The sequence below is a fragment of the Petaurus breviceps genome, unplaced genomic scaffold, assembly GCF_028583685.1.
Source record: "Petaurus breviceps papuanus isolate PSGF00001 unplaced genomic scaffold, PetGlider_PUasm1.0 90574, whole genome shotgun sequence".
Lineage (NCBI taxonomy): Eukaryota > Metazoa > Chordata > Mammalia > Diprotodontia > Petauridae > Petaurus > Petaurus breviceps.
In genome coordinates this window covers 6,095,316-6,120,136 of record NW_027187277.1, presented here as the reverse complement: position 1 = coordinate 6,120,136, position 24,821 = coordinate 6,095,316, and the positions used below count along the sequence as shown (strand labels likewise).

Sequence of the window (24,821 nt, the reverse complement as noted above, 5' to 3'; positions counted from 1 at the left end):
TCATTTTTAAAATCCCTTCCACAAATTATGCAAAGGTTTTTGTTGAAATTCAGCTAGTAAATTTCCATCTTCCCTAATGTCAGTCAATTATCTTTGAAAACAAACTAGATAGTATTTTGTGTTTACATTTTTAGGTCAATTTTTTTTCTTTTGGGGGTAAAAAAGAGAAATTGAAATTCTAATATTTTCTTCCCAATTCATTATCTTGAGAACTTTGTACTTTGGAAACCACTGCTTCATTTGGTCTTCTTTTCTTGTCTTTTTTTTTTTTTTAAAGAAGGCAGTGAAGGAATATGTCCTAAAAAAAGACATTTTTTTTCATCCTAATTCAAATGTTGTACAGATTTCCCTTTGCTTGACTATGCATATTAGTTACAAGTTATATTTTTCTTTATCTTCTTTTAGGAGGGGGAAGGAAAATACCTTTTAATTTTTTAAGGGCTTTGAGGGTCAGTGGCTTTTTTCCCTATGACATATATGGTGCAGAATGCAAATCATTGCTTGGAGTACTGAAAGTTAAGTTTTGTTTGGTTCTAGCTTCATTATTATCTCATGGCAATATTGATGATAATGATATTTGACACTAGGCAGTGTTTGGAAGACAGTTTGAGGTTGAGGGTATGAAAATGAAAAGCTTCATTGTTACTAATGACAACTCATACTTACTTAGTACTCCGCAGTTTCAAAATACTTTTACACCATTGAACTGATGTGGTCCTCACAACTCTATGGGGTGGGTAAGGAAAGCAGTCAGGAAGACTTATCTTCTCGAATTCAAATTTTCCCTCAAACACTTACTAACTGTGTGACCCTGGGCAAGTCACTTAACCCTGTTCACCTCAGTTTTCTCATCTGTAAAATGAGAAGGAAATGGCAAAGCACTCCAGTATCTTTGCCAAGAAAACCCCAAATAGGATCATGAAGAGTCGGGCATGACTGAAAAATGACTAAACAACAACAACGGCAATAGTATTATTCATTTGGGTGGATATTTTATCTAAGAGAAATAGAAGTCCTAGGTGCTCTTGTAGCAGGAGGGCTACATTTGTGATTTCCTGGTGTAGTGCTAACACAGTATTCACAGCACCAACAGCAACTATGAATATACTGGCATAGTTCTGAATCACAAAATATAACAGACTCTCCATATATAAGACAGAAGCAAAACATTTATCCAGACACCAGAAAGCCAAATCCCAACACCAGAAAACCGAATCCATCATAGCAACAAAGAGATCTATATGGAATAACACTGCAGAGAACAGCACCATCCCAAAGTCTTCCCACAAACAAATGCTCACAAGCCTAGCTGTCTCCCTGTCTGCATACTCTCTCCTTCCTCTGTGACTAAATGCTCTGACTCCCAGCTTCCTCTCAGCTCTGTTCCACCCTTTAGCAAAGTCCCGCCACTACAGGCTCCATATGATTACTTTCGGCCTATTAAGGGACAGGGAAGATCTTCAAGTTCCCATTACCATTACACCTGGAAGAAGCATATCATTGAATAGACCAGGGGTAGGGAACCTGCTTCCTTGAGGACTGCCTTGGGGCTACAGGTCCCCCACCCCAGAGTAGATTGCAGCAGCTTGTTAACTCTAGAAGCAGCCTTGGCCATCCTGGAATACTGACAATAGTTTCTTACCCTGATCATAGGTGAGACGTTCCCAAACTTCTTTAGTTCACAGTGCTCTTAGTATCTCAGTAATTTTTTTCATGGCATCCATAGACCAAAAGAAATCCTAAAAGTTCTGTTTATTAGTGGTTAGTGCCAAACAACTTAATAAGTATTTGTTTCCTAACAATTTTGTAGCCAGCTGAAACAAATTCAGAGAAATTGAAAGAAAAATAATATTTTAATTTCATATTTAAATAACTTTTATTTACAAATGAGATGCTTGCACCTATTGGAAACAATGTAACTTCTTGTACTTTGGAATCCCATTGGACACTACCACCCTTGTTTCCTGTTCAGCATTGATTTTCATATAGTACTTGCTTTTGTTTTGGTAGGTGAAAACCCAGCTTCACAAAGATAGGACATTACTAATCAAAAAGTTTGAGGAGTAACCAGCCACTCATGTTGTCCCTTCTCGGATATTGGCACTGGGTGGTGAGGGAGCCTTGAGTTCCTGACATACATGGATTACTTGAATGAATTAAGGATCTTTAGCTTTGAGAAGAGAAGACTTAGGGAGAAAATTTCAGCAATTATATGTTGTATTCAGTTTAAGTATTAGAAGGGCTGTCATATAAATGAGGGAAGAGGGCAAGAGCGATGGGTCAGAATTGCAAAATACAAAAACAAAAACACATTTAGGTTTGAGGTAAAGTAAAAAAAAAATATCTTTGAACTGTTAAATTCTGTGGTTTTATTTTTTTCTTATGATACCTTGTTGAAGCTGTTGTCTTAATTAGCTTATTCCATGATTGACTGGGGCCAATTTTTTTTTTTTTGCTTTTTGGAGGGCAATTGGGATTAAATGACTTGCCCAAGGTCACACAGCTAGTTTTTGTGTTAAGTGTCTGAGGCCAGATTTGAACTCAGGTCCTCCTGACTCCAGGGCCAGTGCTCTATTCACTGTACCACCTAGCCACCCCAGACTGGGGTCAATTTTTAAATAAATTAGAATGTTGTCACCAAAGAGGGATAGTTTTTGCTTACCTTTATGCCTTTCATTTCTTTCTCTTGTCTTATTGCTATCACTAGCATTTTTAGACCTGTGTCACAGTGAGGAAAGGACAAATCCTTGCTTTACTCCTGTATTTACTAAGAAACATTTTGTGTTTTACCCCTTGCATCTAGTCTACTTGTTGCTAGATTTAGATTTTGGATATGTTTTCTTTATCATATTAAAATAGTTCTCAGCCTCTGCTTTGATAGGTATTGTTTTAGCATAATTGAGTGCTGCACTTTGTCAAAGGAGTTTTCTGTATCTGTTGATGTAATAATGCTGTTTGATGTGTTTTTAATTTTTATATGACTAATGATGTTAATTTTTAATTAAAATTTTTATTAAAATTTTTATTAATATTATTATTAAAATACTGAATTTTTAAAAAATTTACTGAATTAATTTTTTATTAAAATTATTATTAAGATACTGAACCATCCTTGCATCTCTGGTATAAATCCTAGTTGGTCATGATTTTTTTACGTTTCAATAGATTTTTTGCTAGTTTCTTATTGAAAAAGTTTGAATCAGTTTTATCTTGGTCTATAGTTCTTTTTCTTTGCTTTATCCTTTCCTGGCTTAGGTATTAAGCCATACAATCCTTATAAAGGAACAGACACACATAGACACGCGCACACACACACACACACACACACACACACACACACACACCCCTCATGATAAGAGCTGTCTAGTAGCAGAATGGGGTCCTCCAGGAAGTAGTGGCTTCCTCTTCACTGGATATCTTTAAACAAAAGCTGGCTAACCATTTGTTTGGTAAGTTTTAGAAGGAATTCTTGTTTAGGCATGATTTGTACTAGTTGGTCTCTGAATCACTCCCAATTTTGAGAGTCTGTGAAACTGAGTGCCAGATGTTAGCCTAGAGGTTAAGGGAATCATCTAAAGTCTCTTGACTCATTGGGAACAGGTACAGGACTTCTGATGGCACCCGATCCCATGTTCTTTGTGCTACACCATCTTGCCTTAGGTTCCCAAGCCAGCAGGCAGTCTGTAATTTCTCAGATGTAATTGCTGATGATATAGTGGTGCCAATGTTGGGACTGTCTCCAGGAGGTAGTGTTTCATTCACTGTTGCTTGTTCTTCCAGACTTGTAATCTACTGCATTAAAATGTCATTCTACAGATATGTAATTAAAGGCTTACCCACTACTATTTTTTGCTACATGATTTCGTTGTGTTACTTTTTTCAGTTTTTCTCTTCCCTGAACTCTGTGGTTCAGTTTGCAAGAACTGAGCACACAATGACAGGCCGGTCAGCTGCCAAGACCCAGCTCTTATCTCCATTTGGGGTTCTCCTTGAATTTTAACCACAGTCCTTGCTTAAATGTTGCCTTTACCAAGAATAGGGTTTCATTCTGAGATACTCTGGTGCTTATTGAGGCATCCCAGTTAAACAGAAATCTTTCAGTTAATCACATTTTTAGGGAGGGTCTGCTGTGGTTAGGATGCTTCATTAGTTGGGAAGGCCCTGCACCTGAAGGGGAAGGGCTTATAGTCTAGTTGAGGAGATTAAACAAGCAGTTAGTGCCTCCCAGTCCTTTATCGTGAGCTCCCTGAGGGCAGAAACTAACTGTTTTTGTCTTTTCTTTGCATTCCCAGTTCTTAGCAGGATGGGTGACAAACAGTAGGAATGAATGGGACTTGGCATCTACAACATTTAAAATTGTTGACTTCGCTTCTGACTTTGCTGAGATGATTAAGGGCACATTACTTGAGCTTCCTTGACTTCCTCTTTTCCTCAACATTTCTGTATCATTATTTGTGTTTTTCTTCCTTCTGGTCCCACAGGAAGGGACTACTCCTACTCAGGGTGATGTTAATCCCTCAGCCTTGCCTTTGATTCCATTTGCTCTCACCTCCTCTGGGGTCTTTCTCCTAAAGTCATCCCTTCTTTTTAATGTAAATTTGAAGCCTTATTCTCTACTAGCTTCTTCCCTTCTGCCTAGAGATATACTCATAAACCTAAATCCTAAAATCCCAATCCCTCACAATTCAAATCCTAAAAAAAGATTCTCCTTTCTATCCACCTATCCAAGGCTGGTAGGTGGTGCATTGGATGAAGTGCCAGTCCTGAGTTCAAATGTGGCCTTGGACACTTACTAGCTATGTGACACTGACAAGTCATTTAATGACTATTTGCCTCAGTTTCATCATCTGTAAAATAATTTTAAAAAGTAATTATAATTAATAAAGTAATAGCAACACCTACCTCCTAGGGTTAATTATGAGGATCACTGTTGTTTGTCCTCCGTTCTCCAAGAGGACCATGACATCAAGAAAGTGATATGACTTGCAAGTGAATTGGATTTAAGTGAGGCAGGGCTGTGCAAAGTCACCAGCCTCACCCTCTCCTTGGGAGCCATCTGGATCCAATGGCAAGATGTAGGTCAGGATGACTGGAGATAGCCACTATGATGATCAAATGAGATAATGATTGTAAAGCACTTAGCACAGTGCTTGGCACATAATAAACACTATATAAATGTTAATTATTATTATAGAGCACTAGATATGGGGTCAGGAAAACTTGAGTTAAAATCTGAACTCAGATCTTCCTAGCTGTGTGACCCTGGACAAGTCTATAATCTTCTCCTACCTCGGTTTCCTCATATGTAAAATGAGACTAATAATAGTATCTATGTCCCAGAGTTGCTATGAAAATAAAATGAAATTGCATTTGCAAAAAGGGCTTTTCAAACCCAAAAGTCCTATAGAAGTACTGGTTATTATTATCACATTATAATCTCTACTAATTCCATATTCTTTATGCTATAATCAAACTGGACTACTGACTTTCTTGGGATATTACTGTATTTCCTGTTCTCCATGCCCTTGCTGACACTGTTCCTTTCCTCTAGAATGCCTTCACTCCACTCTGTGCCTATTGAAATCCTATCCTTCATTCTTCAGAGCTCGGCTCCGGTGATACCTTATATATATTTAATCTTTATATATCTTGTAAGTGGGTAGTTGTTTGTATGTTGTCTCCCCTGTTAGACTGTGAACGCCTTGAAGATAAAGGCCTGTTGTCTTTTTTCGTATCCCCATTTCTTAGCACAATGCATACAAAAGGTACTTCATAAGTGCTTCTTGACTTGACATCTCCACCACTAAGCTTTCTTTTCAAGCACTTTTGCCGCTCTCATATATTTATTCTGTTATGTTTTGTACTGCTGTTATTTGTGTCATACTTTCCCCATCTCTCCACCCCCATAATACTAAGCTCCAAAAACATGGGAACAACATTTTAGCTAAACTTTGTGTCTCCCTTTTGTAGCATCTGGTACAGTACTCTGTATGCAGTGAGCATTTAATAAATGCCTGCTAAGTTAATGCAGTTTTAGCTGTGTAAAGTATCAACTACTCCTTCCTATCTACTTGTATACCCAGATTATGGGAGAGAATTTTTCCTCACCTTCCTTTCCTGTCTCCCTCTTCCCTGGTATAATCCTCTTCCATTCTGTTCTCTAGTCTTCTCTTAACATCAAGACATCACAGAACTACTCCCAGGCCTCTGTCTAATTAGGCTTCCTCTATGACCCTTGATGATAAGAGGATTCAAAGGAGACATATGTATCATTTCCACATTTTCAAATGTAAATGGTTTAGTCTTGTTTAGTCCCTTGTTATTTTTTATTCATGTTTAACTTTGGGGGGGGGAGGGGCAATTGGGGTTAAGTGACTTGCCCAAGGTCACACAGCTAGTTTTTATGTTAAGAGTCTGAGGCTGGATTTGAACTCAGGTCCTCCTGAATCCAGGGCCAGTGCTCTATTCACTGTGTCACCTAGCCGTCCCTTCATGTTTAACTTTTTATGTTTCTCATTACTCTTGTGTTTGAACTTCAAGGTTTTATGCAATTCTGATTTTTATCAGGAGTGCTTGGAAGGTCTTTATTTAATTGAAAATCCATTTTTCCCCATTTAGCATTATATTCAGCTCTCCTGGGTAAGTTATCCTTGGATGTAAGTCCATAGTGTTTGCTTTCTGAAATATCATATTTCCAATTTTCTGCTTCTTTATACTGGTGGCTGCTAAATTGTGTGTGATCCTGACTGGTTCTTCAGTACTTGAATTCTTTCTTTCTGGCTGCTTGAAGAATTTTTTCTTTGGTCTGGAAGCTCTGGATTTTGGCTGTGATATTTCTGGAAGTTTTAACTTTGTGATTTCTTTCAGGAGGTAATTGGTGGGTTCTTTCTCTTTCTAATTTGCCCTCTGCTTCTAAGAGATCTGAGCAGTTTTCTTTTAAGATTTCTTGCAATATTACACCTAAGCTTTTTGTTGTTCTTTATGGCATTCAGAAAGCCCAGTGATTCTTCAGTTTTTTTTTTCCTTGATCTGTTTTCTAGGTCAGTTACTTTTTCAGTCTTATGACTTTGTCTGAATATTTCTTATTGTCTCATGGAGTCATTGGCTTTTATGTGGCCTATTTTGATTTTCAGGAAATTTTTGCTTATGCAAGGTTTTGTACCTCTTGTGCCAAGCTATTAATTCTGTGTGGGGTGTGGAGACCCTGACCCAAATTGACTACTCAGAGACCTGTCAAAGTGAAGGTAGTTTTATTAGAATATTTTGAGAAGTGGGTGGTTCAGTCTCTGGGACAGCACCAAGAGAGAGGAGGCCGAGGTACAGAAGCAGAAACTGGGTTAAATAAGCAAGGATTACCCGCCCCTCTCAAACATCAACCTAATTATTACTTAATGAGACTCTAATTTTGTTAGATAACATAAATAATACATGAGGTCCACTACTCAAGCACAGTAACAACCTCAGAATACTGAGCCCCCTTCAGTCCAACCTAGATGTGTCCTTATCTGGGCCTGAGTGTCCCAAGGTCACTGTCTACTTTCTGATTGATCAAATCCACCTGCTGCTGCCAACATTACTTCATTTTTAGTATTATCTAGGAGTTCTCTGGGAACTCAAACTTCTTCCCAAAGCTATATATGTCTGATACTTTTTATCAGTAGTCTTGTTTCAGCAATTCTTGCAGTGCTATAGAAACTTAACCCTTTGCTACCTCTCAACTACCATTTCTTTCTCCAAACTAAAAACACTTCTAATTTGGTCTCAATAGTTAATCCAATCAATTGTACTAATACTCAGTAGCTACTACATTACCTTGAAATACACAATGACTTATATATGTGTGTGTGTGTGTGTGTGTGTGTGTGTGTGTGTGTGTGTGTGGAAGCAATATTGAGCTTAGTTACAAAATATAAGGAAGTAATAAGAATGTATATAGGATGTTCAGAATGGGGAAACTTCACTGCAAGTCATCCCTCACAATTCCCTTTCCAATTCTTTCTTCTATGAGTCTGATTTATTTTCCTTTTTTTCCCTTCAAGTGATATCATTCAATTTATAAAAATATTTTAAACTCTTTTTAAAAAATTGTTTCTTCAACTACCTGCTCTCTCTCTCTTTTGTTCCTTCTTTCTTGTTGTTCATTCCATTGGTTATAATTGTTCTGTACAACTTGACTAATATTTAATGTGAAGGTATTTGTAGAGCCTATATCAGATTGCATGACACCATGGTAGGGAGGGAGGAGGAGAGGAAGAGAGAGAAAATTTGGAACTCAAGGAATTGTGAAAATGAATGTTGTAAACTAAAAGTAGATAAATTTATTTTAAAAAATTGTTGCTTCATCTCTTCCAAGAATTTGAGCTGAATTTGTGCCTAAGCTGTGTTATGCTTTGAGACTATATAGATATTTTAGAGTCATTATTTTCTGCATTTGTGTCTTTAGCTTCCTTGCCAATATAATAGCTTTTTATGATGGGATGCTTTTTTTTTTCCTTTTGCTCATTCTTTCAGCCTGTTTCCTGACTTCAGACTTGTTGTCAGGGTTGAACTCTGACACACTTCTAAAAGGAAGCTCTTAAACGGTCTTTTTGTTGATTTCTTGACATTTCGAGTGTTGTATTATTCCAGGATCTCAGGGGCAAGCTGGGGATCTGTAGACTTTCAGTGCTCCCCAAAGTGGTCCACAATCCAGGGCAAAGCCTGACTACAGCACTTTCCCCTCCCCTTGACCTCTCTCAATCCAGGTCTGAGCCTGTAAATCCTTGACCCAGATTTGGCTCTGAGCAACATTGGAAAGCTACGGGACTCAGCCCTTATCAACCAGCTGGAAAACTTTGTCAGTTCAGCATGACAGACCTTAGCTTTGCTCTGGGATTCGTGTCTTGGTTGTTCCTCTGTAGGCAGGGCTAGATGTTGGAACTTAGTCCATAATCTACTCCAGCGGTCTGGATCACACTGTTCCTCTTTTGTTTCTGAAATTCCTCTTTTCTTAGTATACTTCCCTGGACCTCCCTACCCTGACACCCCTCCCAGGCATAAATGCCCTCCTCAATCTATCCTGTATTTGTGACCGTGAACTGGGTAGATGGGGCCACAGCTGCCACTTGGCACCTATCCCGTAGTGGGTGCCCTGGTATGAGTCTGAGACTTTTTTGTCTGTTGTGGTGTGCTGGGGTGCTCCTCGTCCACGGGGTCCGCAGACCTGTCTGCCTCTCTGTGCTAACTGAGGTTGGACAAGTAATTCCCTATGACTTTTTATGCATTTCCCCATCAGGAATTGGCCTGGAGCATTTTGTAGATCTCTTTGGAGGAGGTTTTTCCTTGTTTCTTTTTGGAGCCTTGCTGCTCTGTTTCCTATTATTCTGTCATCTTGCCTCAGTCCCTCAGTTCCCATCATTTACAATCCTGCAGCCAGTTGAAATGAAATAATCCCTACTGTCATGGAGATTACATTCAACTGAGGGAGACAAGTTATACATAAATAAGTAAATAAATAAATGTGTACAGAAGAAATATCAACAGTTAACTACAAGGTAATTATCGAGGGAAGCCGCTTGCCATTGGTGTGATCAGATAGATGGGTAGAACATTTATTAAATGCTTACTCTGTACCAAGCACTGTGCTAAGTATGGGGGATTTAGATACAAGCAAAAAGAATGGTATCTTCTGTCAAGGGAGATGACACATAAAGGAGAACTGGAAAGTGGGAGGTGAGGATAGAGACAGGGTGGTGTCTGTGCTATGTCCCGAGGCAGAGAGGAAGTGGAGGTACATTTCAGGCATGACCAATGCAAAGGTATAGAGACAGGTGGTTGTATCAACAATGCAATATTCACAATGCCTACGGCAACTATAAATATTAATCACAAAATATACCAGGCTCTCTACATGGGGGATAAAGCTAGAACATTTATTAAAATACTAGAAAACCGAGTCCCCAAACCAGAAAGTCAAAGCCATCACAGTAGCCATGGAGTTGGCACATGTAGTTGATGTAGTAAACACCCACATTCTCAAGCCTTCAAAACAGAACAGGCTACCTCAGGCAAAGATCCTCCTCTCATCACTCATGGCAACCGCTCCTCATCCAGGAAGCATGTTCCCAACCACTCAGCCTCCCCTGAAGTTCCTGTCCCTGGCAGTCCTCAGCAGGAGTCCTTAGCAGAAATTCTGACTGGCTCAAAAGAGGGGTTCACACCTCCTCCTCCAACTCCACCTGCCGCTACTGCTGCCACTGCCAATCACTGCAGGAACTCTAAATCATCTTCTGCTTCCTCTTGCCCCACTCCTTCTGCTATGTCAGTAAGTTCAAGGGGGCATGGAAGATCTTTAAATCCCATAACCCTTACAGTGGTGGAGAGCCATGGATGGGGAAGAGAGAGAAGGGTGGGTTGGCTGAATTGCACAGTTTGAGAAGAGCAGTCATACATAACCAGGCTGGAAAGATAGGATGGGGCCAGGTTGTGACTTTTAATGGCCAACAGAGGAGTTTACATTTATTCTAGAGGCAAAAGGAAGCCATTGGTGTTTATTGCCTAGGGGAACAATATGGTCAGATCTGCACATGAGGAAAACCACTTTGAGGATTGTGTGGAGGAGGCATTGGAATTGGGAGGGATTTGGGGCAGAGAGATCATGTAGGTGATTTTTACAATATTCCACATGAGATGTGTTGAACTAGAGTGGTGGCTCTGTGGGTAGAGAAAAGGAGTCAGATCTGAGCGATATTGTGGAAGTAGAAACAAGAGAAAAGGAGTCAGATCTGAGCGATATTATGGAAGTAGAAACAACAGTCTCCGCTCTCAAGCTTACAATCTAACCAAGAGCCTAGGGTAATGCTAAGGGCTTTGAATTTCAAAGACTGAAGAATGGAAGTGCCAATAATAGAAACATGATTGGTTTTTTCCCCCCTAAACACTGGGGTGGGTTGGGGAGAAATCTATTCTGGATACATTAGGTTTAAGATGTTTCTGGGTCTTCTAGTTTGAAATATCCAAAAGGCAGCTGGTGATGTGAGACTGAAAAAAGACTGGAGATGGCCATGTCGATTTGTGAATCCTCTGAATTGAAATTATAATTAACCCCATGAGAGCCAATGAGGTCACTAAGAAAGAGGAAGTAGAGAAGAAGGAGAGCACATAACAGCACCCCTCATGGGGAACAAAAACTATGATAAAACCTCAGGTAACCAGTTCATTCATGTGGATGCACTGTTCTGGGGAACAGTTTGACTGGGAACCCCGCTTTGTGCTGAAAATTCTCCTTGTTGAAAATCTAAAATGTACCGGTCCACCTTTTTGCCTTTGGAAGTATAGCATGTTGGTCACGATTGAATCTTTTTCTCTTATTCAGGGTCTTTCGGTATCCCAGAGCCTTCCTTCTTTACCATGATCGTTATTCTACAGCATTGTGTCTTCACCTGCAGGCTGGGTGCCCACTGCTTGTTGGGATAATACAGAACAGAAGAGAATGCTTTTCGGGTAGGGGTTGGACCAGATGGTCTCTGATGTCCTTTCTGACTCACAACTACTGTCATCCTGTGACTGTTGGAGTTAAGACCAAATGTGCAGTGTTATCAGCATATTCCCTAGAAGCTGGAATAAAAAAAACAATGAAACTAATTTAATTATTGTTGTGTCACTTCTTCCTAAAATTTGGAGGGAGAAAAAAATTCTACTTAATGAGTTTTCTCGTTAGATGGATTTTAGCTAATCAAGCTTTTATTCTTTTTCTCTCTCTGTACCACACACACATACACACTTCCCTATAAAGTTTTTTATTTTATTCAAATCATGCTTTGAAGAGGCTGTTTTTGGTTTTGTTTGCTTATCTATGGCCTCAAGGCCCCATGTTTGATGTATGCATGCCTGATCTCCTAGCTTATTTGTGGTAAAACTCAAAGATAACATGAGAGCACTAGAAAAAATATGTGACTGGCAGAGGTGTTCAGAAAACTAGCCTGCTTTTAAACTTATGAGCAGTGGAGAAGGAATAAAGCATAAAGATGAGAAAGCACACGTGTTATATGATAACTGCTGCCATCACTCTGTCATGACCAAATTAAGTCAGTCCTCCTTTCACTGATATGCAGCTGCAAGCAATCTGACTGATTTTCTTTTACTGTGAAGATTTGCAGTCATTTAGTTAAAAGCATTATCAGAGCTATAACTAACGCAGGACGATCAGAGTTTTGCCACATGGTACTGAAATTTAGAAGACACAAGACTAAAATAATTGATTTAAAAGATTCTGCAATACTGAAATTTGTTAACATTTTGACACATGTGCATTACTTTAGCAGTATAGAAACTGGGCTTAGCCCCTAGTTAGCAAGAATAATTAGTTTAAAACAGGAGGCTATCAGATAGTATACTTCCTCTCCTACCTGGAATGTTTTGCCCTGTTTCCTACTTCGTAGTGATGTTCTCCTTACCTAGGGTCTTGTGGCATCTTGAGGTCTTTCTCTAGAAGAGGTGGTGGCTTAGGATCTGTTGTCCTCAACCAGAGTGGAGAGAATTTCCTAATTCTCTGCCTAATTCCTTATCTTCCCTCCCAATAATAAGTGGATTTTTTCAAATTTCCTTTTTGCATTATTTTCGCACCAAAACTAATTTGAGGACCCCTTTTTATGTTGCTTGCTGTAGGACCCCAAACTGCAAGTTATAGTTCTGGGTATTATACTCACCAACTGTGTATATTTGATGCTTTTTTTCCTATTGTTATAAGTATCATTCTCCACAAATAATTAGCCACAGCCTCTTATAGACTACTGTCCTGGCCTTCTCAGGGAAGCATAAATTCTACCCCATCCCTCAGGGAACTTGCAACCCAGTTTGGGAGACATATAAAAAGAGAATTATCAGTTTAAGAGAATGCTGGGAGAGTTACTCATTGAAGAGTACATAAAAGTAATATAGAAATTCAAGGGAAGGACCAAAACCAGATTTTTGAAGCTTTCTTCTTCTACCTATGAGAAATTTTGGGGAAAGGACTTTTATTTTAATTCTTTTGGGTGGATTTTTCATACCTAAAGTCACCAAAGGAAGTTAGCAAGCATTTTATGAGTGTATATTATGTGTCAGGTGCACTGTGCATGAGAAACAACTTTCACTTTGTATGCTTCTTCTCCCAAAGTTTATTGAGATGGTAGTTCAGGGTAAGTAGATTAAATTAATACACAATTTAAAAAAAATCAACCAATAAAAACATTGATCCATGGAAAGAGCATTCCACAGGCAGGGTTCTCCAACTTGGATTAGTATGGCCTTACTCACGAACATTTCACAGTACAAAGGGACTAGTTAATAAATGCACCTGTGGGCCAAGAGCAGCCTGGATTCTAGATTCAGACGTCCTAAAACATTTAACTAAGTTCTGTTTAAAGAATGTGCAAATTAATGGGATGTCTGAGGGGACATTTGTGGGAAAGGAAAGTCTCTGTTCATTTCTCCAGGTAGAACAAAAAAATCTTGGTGCCAAAGTAACAATGACTATTTGTACCATCTGTTGGATCCATATGGTTTTTAATTTGTTGTGAGCACTCCATTGAATATTTAAACTTCGCTAATTCTGTGTTTTTCTTTCTTTGAGCAAACAATCTAGCCTTTTAAAAAGTATCTAATACAGAACTTGTGTTATAACATCCTCTTATCCTTGATGCCACTAGGAGGCAAATGTACAGAAGTCTGAATTTGGTTATGTGAAAAATTCGTTTTCATGGAAGCCAGGGAGACCTGTTTGTGAATAGGTGGGGAGTAGAACAGGAGAGAGGTACAATCCAAACTTTAAGATGGTAAACTCCTCCCTCACAAGTTTCTCTTCTTACATCAGCATGGATTCCTGAGATGGGGTGGGGTGAACATGCTGGGGTATGGGTCTTTTCTGGAGAAAGGAGAATTAGATTCTGTGAAAATTTGAATCACACAACTTGTCTTTTTTATCTTCATTAATTTGGATTTTTAAAAACACAGATATCCATCAGAGAAAGGTCATGTACCTAGTGGTTATCTGCTCTGCAGTTGAACAGTGGGAGTGAATGAGAGTCCCAGTGTCTGAAAAGTGAATTGGAATTTCCATTACTGCTGTCATGGTATAACGAATAGAGTTTGGGACTTGGAGATATGAAGACCTGGATTCATATGTGGCCTCAGACTTATTATCTGTTGACCCTGGGCAAGTCACTTAAAGACTGTCTTTAGTTTCCCCATCTATAAAATGAGGATAGCACCTACTTCCCAGGGTTGTGAGGATAAAATGAGATTATTTAATATCTGTATGTGCATGTATATACATATATATTCCTTTTAAAATCTCCAAGTGCTATCTAAGTGTATTAGTGGTTATTATTATTGCTATTGCTGTTATTAAAATTGCTTATACACTCTAAGTTGACTCCTAAATGGTTAGAGACATCATCTCTGTTTAATTCCGGGGACGGATCAAGAGTATCTCTCTTTGTTTTTATAGACTGTATATTTATGAGGTGGGCAGCTAGGTGGAACAGTGGATAAAATACACATTCTGGAGTCAGGAAGACCCAAGTTTGAATCTGGCCTTAGATACTTACCAGCTGTGTGACCCTGGACAAGTTACTTAATCCTATTTGCCTCAGTTTCTTCATCTGTCAAATGAGCTGGAGAGAAGTGACAAACCACTACATTATCTTTGCAAAAAAAAAAAAAAGCCCCAAACCCAAAAGGGCCATTTAGAATTGGACATGACTGAAAACGACTCAGCAACAGCAACAAACAACAACAACAGCAGCATTTATGTCAGTTTCTTCTGTATTAACTGCTCGTATTCCCACCAGGACGTTCTGTGGCTTATGGGAATGTTTATTTGCCACATAAGCTTCTGGCTTAGGATCTGTAAGTTAGCCTCACAGGGTTGGAAGATCCTCTAGTCCCTCCACCACTGGGGTCAGCGGTCTAGATTTAGCTCCTAAGATAATGTCTATTGGAAAGAAGGAAGTTCTGAACTATTTTGGATCTCCCACAGTTTCCTATGGTGTGGGGTACAGAGACCCTAACCCAAAATTGATGACTCGGAGACCTCTTAGAATCTCTCGAGAAGTGGGCAGTCCAGTCTCTGGGAAATCCAGGGAGAGGAGGCTGCCCCACAAAAGCAGAAGCTGGGTTAAATAGACAAGGATTACCCGCCCCTCCCAAATATTAATCTAATTATTACTAATGAGGCTCTAATTTTGTTAGATAACATACATAATACATGAGGTCCACTATGCAAGCACAGTAACAACCTCAGAATACTGAATCCCCTTCAGTCCAAACTAGATGTGGCCTTATCTGGGCCTGAGTGTCCCAAGGCTGCTGTCTGCTTTCTGATTGGTCAAATCCACCTGCTGCTGCTAGCTCCTTTTATTCTATATTATTTCATTTTTAGTATTATCTAGGAGTTCTCTGGGAAGTGGGAACTCAACTTCTTCCCAAGGCTACTGCCTCAACTCTTCCCAAGGCTACTATCTGGTACTTTTTCTTGTTTCAGCAATTCTTGCAGTTCTATAGAAACTTAACCCTTTGCTACCTCTCACACTACCATTCCTCTCCCCAAACTAAAACACCTCTAATTTGGTCTCAGTGATTAATCCAATCAATTATATTAATACTCAACAGCTCTTACATTACTTTGAAATACATAATGACTTACACACACACATATATAATGGGGAAACAATACTGAACTTAGTTACAAAATATAAGGAAGTAATAAGAATGTATATATGATGCTCAGAATGGGGAAACTTCACTGCAAGTTATCCCTCACACTATGATGGTGACTGGTGACTACTGGACTTTCTTGATATGCTTGTTCATTTTTTGATGTAGTTTAATGACCGCTTTGAAATCTCTATCTTTAGTTCAGGGTGACTGGGTCAGTTGGGAAAGATGAGAGTCCTGGGAAGACAAGTTAGGACAGGGAATTGCCATATCCCTTCCTGCCCCTAAAGGGGAAATGTGCAATTTCCACATGATTTTCTGTGATTCTCTCTCTGGCCACCCTTTCCACCTTCATCTAAAGTTGAAGTGGATGGGAAGATGAACCAGAAGGCTCATCCCCTGGGACCCCGAAAGGGGTTCAATAACCATGCTGTTAAGGAATCATCTTACGTGGTACGGTTTCAGGCATCTCCAGGGGAAGGCATTTCATGTGGCTAGTGATGACCATAACTTGAACAAGGTAAACACCAGTGATCAGTGTATGAAAACTTGAGGGTGAGGTTCCCTGGTGTATGAGGATGAGCTGTATGAAATTAGAGACTGATAACAGCTCTGAGGGTTAAGAATCCTCCACCTCCCAGGGCTTTCAAATGCTCTTCAAAGGACACAATCTCACATTCCAGATTGGTTCTGTAAAAACAAACAAGCCTGAATGATAGAAAAGAAAGGAGGTAAATATTTTCTCTCCATTGGCCCCCCCACAATAGTATTGAGTTCCCAAAATTTATCAAGCAGCACTCTTACTGAGTATTTCTCTTTGTCAGAAGCTAAAAAAATAACAAAAAAACTATGTATGTATATATGTATATGGAACTTTATATATATGTGTGTATATATAAAGTTCCATATATATGAAAAATACATATATATTATGCATGAGAATTTAGAAAACCTCCCTTAGGTTCTCTAAATTGCTGCATACAGCAATGCAGCTTATTTTGAGTGCCTTTTGATATTCAAGCTAAGAAATTTGATTCTTTTTTTCTCTCCTCCACCCAAACTCATTTCATGGGATATGCCAATTTTCAGGTAACATAAGCATCCACTGTTCCTGGAGGTTTCTTTTAATTCTAGAGGAGCAGTGGGTTGGCTGGGAAGAATTTTACTGCATTTCATTGGCATGTAGATTGTATACATTGGCATCACCTTCGAGTAGATCCATCTCTCCCTGTTTTTTTCCCTACTGAATCCAGAAATGTAATTTGCACCTCAGAACAATTTGAATCTCATCCAGACAGGGCTCTGACAGAAGTCTAGCATGACAGAGCTCACTCTAAGTAGCCACTGTGACTTAATGAATGGACTCAGAAGCTTTGGCTCCTGGCTCTGCATTCTAATATTCCCTGCATGAATGATGATGAAGCATTGCTTTCATAATGGAATATATGTATATATATAAATATATATATACATATAAATATATGTAAATATATATGGCTTTTCTTCCTGTAGTTTTCCTCCTTCTTCTTTGTTTTATTGTAGGTTCGGGATACTCACCACTAGAAGATGATGAAGATGTGTTTTCATACCCTAGACAGAAAGGTGAATGCTTTGCTTGTATGCTAAGGGAGTTCTGCTGATATCAGGAAAATTCTTCTCTCCTCCCTTCTGAGCAGATGGAAATAAAGTGATCACAGGGCATGCTTACATTCTGGTGAGATGCATGCACAAGGGAGAGCAGAGGAGAATGTCAAAGTGTTCCTTACCTGCTGGTCATTTTATTCTCCTAAGTCAGTTTCTTCTATATTAATTACTCTTATTCCTACCAGGATGTTCTGTGGCTTATGGAAATGAAAATCAAGCTGAGGGGAGTCTTTCCCCGATTCCTATGTCCCACTGGCAATGGTCAACAATTCCTAAGTCAGGAGAAATGGAATCTGGAAGTGGTGCTGCACAGGCACTGGGAATAAGAAAACTTGATTTTCATGAGCTGGTTGGGAATGCTAGTTTATCAATTGATCAGTCAAACAACCAACAAGCAATTATGATGCACCTGCTGTATGCCAAGCACTGTCCTAGGCTTTGGGGTTCCAAAATCCAAAGTGAAACAGTTCTTGCTCTTAAGGAGTTTAGGTCCCATTTTAATCCCTGAAATGTGGAATTAAGTGTACTTCCCAGGGAAGATATAGTTTGGTAAATAACCACACTCTCATCAAATTAGAGAAACAATTCAGGTAGTTCCAACTAACTAAATCCTTCTCCCCTTATCACCAGGACCAGGTAAGTGTGCTTGATGAAGGGCATTGCTTGAAGTTTTGTTTTTTTTTAACTTCAGGAAGATCTGGGACAAAGACAAAATGTATATGTTTACATTCCGAAATATGGCTCCTCTCCTCTGGGCATAAATTGAGGGAAATTAGTTTAACAAAGTTCCACCATGGCATTTCCCCCAAGGAACCTGTCCACATTTTGGCAAGAGGACAGTGTATTACACTGTTCTGCTAAATCTAACATCTTGGGAATATTAAAGTAACTCATGCTAGCTCCAAAACAAGTAAAATCCCACTAGTCAGAGCTTCACAAGCTTTCCAATAGATTGAAATGTATTTGGGGAAAAAAATCAAATAACTCTGGAAGGAAGTATGGCATGGTAGATAGAAAGAGCTGGAGAGTCAGGAAAACCTGGATTCACATCCTGTTTCTGCCCCATCTGTCTGTAAATCACTTAACCAGTCAGTGCCCCTAGCAACTCTCTATTAAAATTAGAGAATCTTTGCCTATTCTCATCGGTAAAGAGAGCTTCCTCACTGGAAACTCCTTAAATCAAAGAAAGTCAAAATCTGATACAAAACAACACAAAAACTCTCCTTTATATGATTCTCTTCATAAAGTTGTAACTCAAATATAAATAAAATCTTAAATGAATAAAAAATAAAATTTAAAATTTTAAGTATCTGTCTGACAGATTTAATGTGGTGACTTGGCTATGGGAAATCCAGGAAAGCACTGGGAATCCAGAAAGCCTGGGGAATAGATGGACTGTTCTGGTTAACTGCATCTCCTAATTAACTAAAAACTTTTGTTGTTATTGTTATTATAACTAATGTTAATTAACTAAGCATTAGAAACAAAACTTTTCTTGTGCTTTTTGGAATCTTTGTTATTGAAAACTTAAAATACATTAGTGCACAGGTTGTGTGTTTAGTAAATATAATGTGGTGAAAATAACTGAATCTTCCCTCCATGATTAAGAGTCTCAGTGTTATCATTCTGAACATTAAATCACATGGTATGGAACTGGCGATGCAGAAAGTATAGGAGACTGGTGCAAATGAATACTAACCCCCCCAAACCACCCTGTATTTCATGTACATGTGTATGCATATATGAATATGTGTATGTGTAGATATGTACTTGTGTATATATGTATATATACACACATCTATACATATACATACACACATATGAACAATGTGTATATATGTCTCTTTATATAAGGAGCTTCTATTTTGCTCATTTTCTCATTTCTCATAAAAAACAGACCAAGATTAAACATATAGATGTCTTAGAAATTTTTCTAACTTCATCCCTGCTTGATATGTCTGTTTGAAAGAAAGTCTTTCTAATCTCTGTGTAAATACACTCTCAACTCACTTTATCCCAATGCTTATATTTGAAAAAATTGAATTCAAGTCATTTAGCTGAAATATTAATTACTGTTGTTGTAATGCTGATAACTTGAAAAAAGATCATCTCAAAGATTTGCCTTATAAAAAGTAAGCCAATCTGATAGCAGCCGAGTTTTGGGCAGTAAAAAGACACAGAGGTTTATTCCTGCATGTTAAAAAAAACAACAGCTTTGCATTTGAATGTTATGCTTCTATCAGCGCTAGGAGAGACTGAAGGTACATCCAAAGTTATGACACCTGCTAAATTCATACTTCATCAAGATCTCTGGGCTTGTATATCTGGGTAAGTGTAGGACACAATACCATGCATGTTTTTCTTCCAAGATAATTTTATATGTATTTTAGCAGAAGTGTATAGCATAATATGAATTAAGAATAGGGAGCACACTGTTGATTCTGCCTTTGATAGCCATTTTTATAGCACATTTTCAGCTTTCCTTTAAAGACTTATAAGACTATTTGTACAAGGGGAGAGGTCAGAATATAAAAGTTGATTTGTTCAGTCTGGAGGGTCAGGAAAAGAAGGGAATAAACATTTATTTAGAGCCTGCAATGCTACAATGTAGTAGGCACTGGGCTCAGTGCTTTTACAATTATTTTCTTATTCGATCCATTAGAAGCCATTAGGATAAATGAGCAAAGGGAGCATAAGGAAGACAGATAGGTCTTTTCTTCAGTGTTCCTCTGGGTCCTCCAGAGGGGAATTTTGAGTCTTTGCTTGGGACCCCCAGCTCAGCTGTTGATTTGGAAATGATCTTTCCTTCCTGGGACCTGCCATTGTGGTTAATCTGCTCCTTTCATCAGCGCTCTTAGCATATATTCTAGTCTTTATTCAAGTTCATCTGGTTCCTAGAATGTAAACTTAAACCTGACCAAGCCATCTCTAAAGAGCACTTAGCATCTCTGGTCTAATCAGCCACTTGTCTACTGAAATTTATAGCCAAGAAAGAAGCTATTTATACTACACTTTACCTTGGGTCTAGATTTCATCGATGGAGGGGATTCCTGGTGTGGAAACACCCTCAGCTGATGCAGCACAGCAGCTCTTTTGTAATTTATAATCTTAGTTTCTGGGGCACAGAGAGGTAAGGAGACCTGATCTTACTTCTAGAATATGAGGACTTGAACTGAGGCCTTCCTCACTTCAAGACCCAACATCTTTCTACCCCACCATGTTGCTTCTTATAAGTTCTATGCCTGGTATATTTTAAATATACACACATATACATACATATATATATACATATGCATATATTATGCATTGAACCTTTAGAGGGATAAGGAGTGAAACTTTGGAAACACAGAATTTAAGTTGGAATGGACTTAGTAGCCATCTAGTCCTAGGCCATATCTGGAAAAAAAAATCTCTTCCAAAATACTCAAGGTCATCCTGAATTTACTTGAGGTCTTTCGGAAGAAAAACATGCTACCTTCCATTTGTTTCACTTTTGAATAGCTCTGATTTTAAATCTTTTAAAGATTTAAAGCTTTTAAATCAAATATAAATTTTCCTTCATGCAATTTCTACCCATGGCTGCTAGTTAAGCCTTCTGGGGCTAAACAGAATTAACCTTGTTTCTCTTGCATATAACAGCCCTCCAAATACTGGAAGACAACTCTTACATCCCCAGAAAGTGTTCTCGTGTCTAGTCTTATGTATCCTTAGTTTCTTGACCTGCTCCTCACATGGCACAAAAGTCTTCTTGTGTGGGACTGTAGATACACAGATGGGGACTCATCCTATGTGTATAAGCTCGTGGTCTTACTTAATCAAATTTGCTCTTGGCTTTTCCTGAAGTTCTGAGACTGTCATTCCCACTGGAGACATCCGATTACTCATTACTTGCCGTGACTTTGGGACACAGGCATAAACACTTGCTGCATATTACGGGATTCCTGTGTTTGCTAAGAGGAATGATAAGGCACTAATGTTGCTAAAGGAAATACTGCACTGATGGGAAGGTGTTGTTTTCTTTTGCTGAGCAGCTCCTCTGGGCATCCCTGAATGAAAACGGATTCTCTGCACATTCACAGTCCACATGGTGGCACCCTTACTCCACACCTTAGAAAGCTCAGGTGCTCATGGCCGAGACAATGCAGACCTCAGTGCTGAAATGGAGCAGGGAAGGCAGAGGTCAGCAGGTTTATACAAGCTGTTTGACCTCTTCCCTGGTAGGTAAATCATTCAGAATCAGTGCATTCCCCAATGAGGGATTTTCCATCCCACATTTAACATTGCTTAGTTTTGTTTTCTCCCTTGCTTTCCCCTGCCCTCCATCATTTGAGGGAAACTTACAGGGAGAGAGACACGGGTTTGTATGGTCAGCAACCAAGGGAGAAAATACTGGATATTCATTTGTCAGCGACCTCAATGGTCTGTGACAATATCAGGGAAATATCGGGCAAATCATTGTCTCTCTGGGCCTTCCTTTTCTCCTCTTTTAAAAGGGGGGTGTTGAACTAGGTAATTACTAAATGCTGTCCCTTCCAGTTCTAAATCCCTGGTTCTATGATGTCTGGGGAGCAGGCTTTGGCTGGAACTTTCCATGTAGGCTCATGTGGTGTAAGGTCCCAGAAGGAACTTATAATCATGGCAGCCATCCTCTGCCAAATGATTTGATGGCATGAGCTGAAAGCTGAACTCTGTTTACAACAAGGCCTTTTTTCAAAGGATGTGTGCATATATTGAGAGTAAACCCAAAGTCACTCAATCAGCCACTGTTTATGGCTCTTGCCATAACACAGTGCTTGGAATTATATAGCATATACAAAAATGGGATTGGGGATGGAATTGAAAGGGAGGAGGCCTGAGTTTGAGCTAATATGTCCTAGTGGAGAGAGTGTTAGAAATGAAATCAGGAAGACCCAAGTTCAAATCCTGGCTCTGATACCTGTTAGATAACCATGGATGAGTCATTTAATCACATTAGGACTCAGTTTCTTCATCTGTAAAATGCGTTATGTTGTATCTGAAGGTTTCTGAGGTTTCTTCTAGATTTACATATAGGATCCTATGAGTCTAGGTTTGAATCTTGTCACTGTCACTTGCTATCTGTGTGACCTTGGACAAAGACACTTCACCTCTCTGAAAGTTCCTTATATGTAAAATAAGAGGGTTGGACTAGGTGACTTTAACATCTAGTTATTCGAAAATATTCTAACTATTCTACTTATTTAATTTTTACATATAAGATATTTGGGTTTACCTACATAAATATAAGCCTTCAAAGAGTTTCTACTCTAATTGGAGAGAATAAAAATGCAAATATTGTTAATAGTTTACTTTTTGATTAATTTTTTAAAAATTTATTAATCATCTACCATTTATAAGACCCTGAGACTACAATAAAAAAAAAAATTGGAAGACAGTCCCTCCCTTCAAGGAGCTGACAGTCTAGTAGGCAGTAAATAGTGAGTGGTCAATAAGTGGAGACTTAGGAGTCCAGAGGAGGAAGAGGTCAGTAGTAATTGTGAAGTAGCAGCACATTTTAGAAAACTTCTCTTCATGTGTTTCTCTGTCATGTTTCTGTCATTCCCAGACACCCCGTGGTGCTCTCCCATCAAAGTCAAATATGGTGATGTCTACTGCCGAGCTCCTCATGGAGGATACTACAAAAATGTCTTGGGGACAAGATGTGATATTCGGTGTCGCAAGGGGTATGAGCTACATGGCTCTTCCCAGTTGACTTGCCAGCCAAATAAAAGGTGGTCAGACAAGGTTCTGTGTAAACGTGAGTCACTTAGCCCCTTCTGAGTCGCTTGTGAATTCTGTCCTTTATGTGCTTATTCATTTATTCAACTTCCTCTGTGTATCTGGTATGTAACTAGGGGCTTTTATTTAAAACCATTGGGTTGCAGAAGTAAAAAACAAACAAACAAACAAAAAACCCGTCCTTGACTGGAGAAGCCAGAGTATAAATAAAACCGGTACATTCTACCATTTGAATGTGGTTCATGATAATGAAACACCATATTTGTCTAGAAAAGTTTGAAGTTAATTCATAATCATTGTTTATCTGAGTCTTTTATTTGGGCTTGTGTTCTCGTGTCTTACCCAAATGGTAGAATTCTTGGACATAATAGACATCGCTAAATAGAAAATAAAAGATAGCTCACATCTGATTTTCTCTTCCAGAAAAACGATGCCCTACCCTATCTATGCCAGCTAATGGGGGCTTTAAATGCATAGATGGTGCATACTTTAACTCCCGATGTGAGTACTATTGTACCCCAGGATACACACTGAAAGGAGAACGCACAGTTGTATGCACAGACACCAAGTCTTGGAGCGGCAGACCAGCCACGTGTATTGGTAAGAAGACATTTTAATCTTCTGAAAATCACTGGCATAGCATGTTTTGTTTAGAAGCAATAATCTTTCTCACCTAAATACCTTTTAATTGTAATTGATAATTCTTTGTTATTCTGTTCTTGACAAGTACCTACAAAAATGCACATTTCCATATGTGTAAAAGAAAAGAAGACTGTATCTGAAACTACAAAGTATATTAAGCATAGTTTAGAGTTATAAGATCAGATTTGAGGCCAGAAGGAACCTTTGAGGCCAGTGAATACAACCCTTCATTTGAGAGATTAGGAAGCTGAGGTTTATTGAGGTTAAATATCTTACTTGGCCAGGGTTGTACAACTAGTAGGTGTCTACAACAGGATTTGAACTCAGGCCTTCCTGTTGACACCAAGCTCATTGCTGTATTCATCGCCTCACTCATATTTTTGTTGTTTTTAAAGTATACATGCAATCCATCACCTTGGTTCCACATTGCCTCATTTTGTCTTCTTGTCTTCTAAACCACCTTCTGATCTATTATATGAATTTTCTTTTTTTTTTTTTGGAAGATAGGCCAATTGGGGTTAAGTGACTTGCCCAAGGTCACACGGCTAGTATGTGTTAAGTGTCTGAGGCTGATTTGAGTTCAGGCCCTCCTGATTCCAAGGCCAATTCTCTATTCACTGCACCACCTAGCCGTCCCTATGAATTTTCTTTAAATGCTTCCTTGATTCTCTTCTCTCCTTTTTTTTTTTTTTTTTTACCACCGATGATCCTAGCTTCTCTGTTCTGTTCAATTCTCTCCCATCCAAAACAAAACAAAAAGCAAGCAAAATCTCACCAAAAAGCAAATTCTCCACTATAGTAAGTTGGCATTGGCCATGTCTGAAAATCTTTGCCTCATTTTTCACCCCCTAGTTCCTCACCTTCATGTCAAGAGTTACAAAGCATGCTTCATCAGTCTTCTGGAGTTTTGGTAGGTCATTGCATGGATCATGGCAGCTAGTTGGCACCATAGTACATAGAAGTACATACATAGTACATCGAAGGCTGGAGGGGAGTAAGGACAATTCCTCTTCCTCAGTTCAAATCTGGCCTCAGACACTGACTAGGTATATGACCTTGGGCAAATTACTTAACGCTGTTTGCCTCAGTTTCCTCATCTGTAA

At 38.9% G+C, this 24,821-nt stretch overlaps 1 protein-coding gene across 3 annotated transcripts in view; it reads left to right on the top strand.

Moving 5' to 3' along the window:
- The window catches only part of SRPX (sushi repeat containing protein X-linked), a 116,949-nt gene that overhangs the window by 45,576 nt on the left and 46,552 nt on the right, over positions 1-24,821 (top strand). For 2 of the 3 annotated variants that reach the window (XM_069063478.1, XM_069063477.1), the window contains exons 2-4: positions 17,218-17,277; positions 22,904-23,095; positions 23,500-23,676. In XM_069063478.1, coding sequence (XP_068919579.1) covers positions 17,218-17,277; positions 22,904-23,095; positions 23,500-23,676 — 429 coding nt within the window. The remainder of the gene's footprint in view (positions 1-17,217; positions 17,278-22,903; positions 23,096-23,499; positions 23,677-24,821) is intronic. The other variant, XM_069063479.1, reaches the window with a different exon arrangement.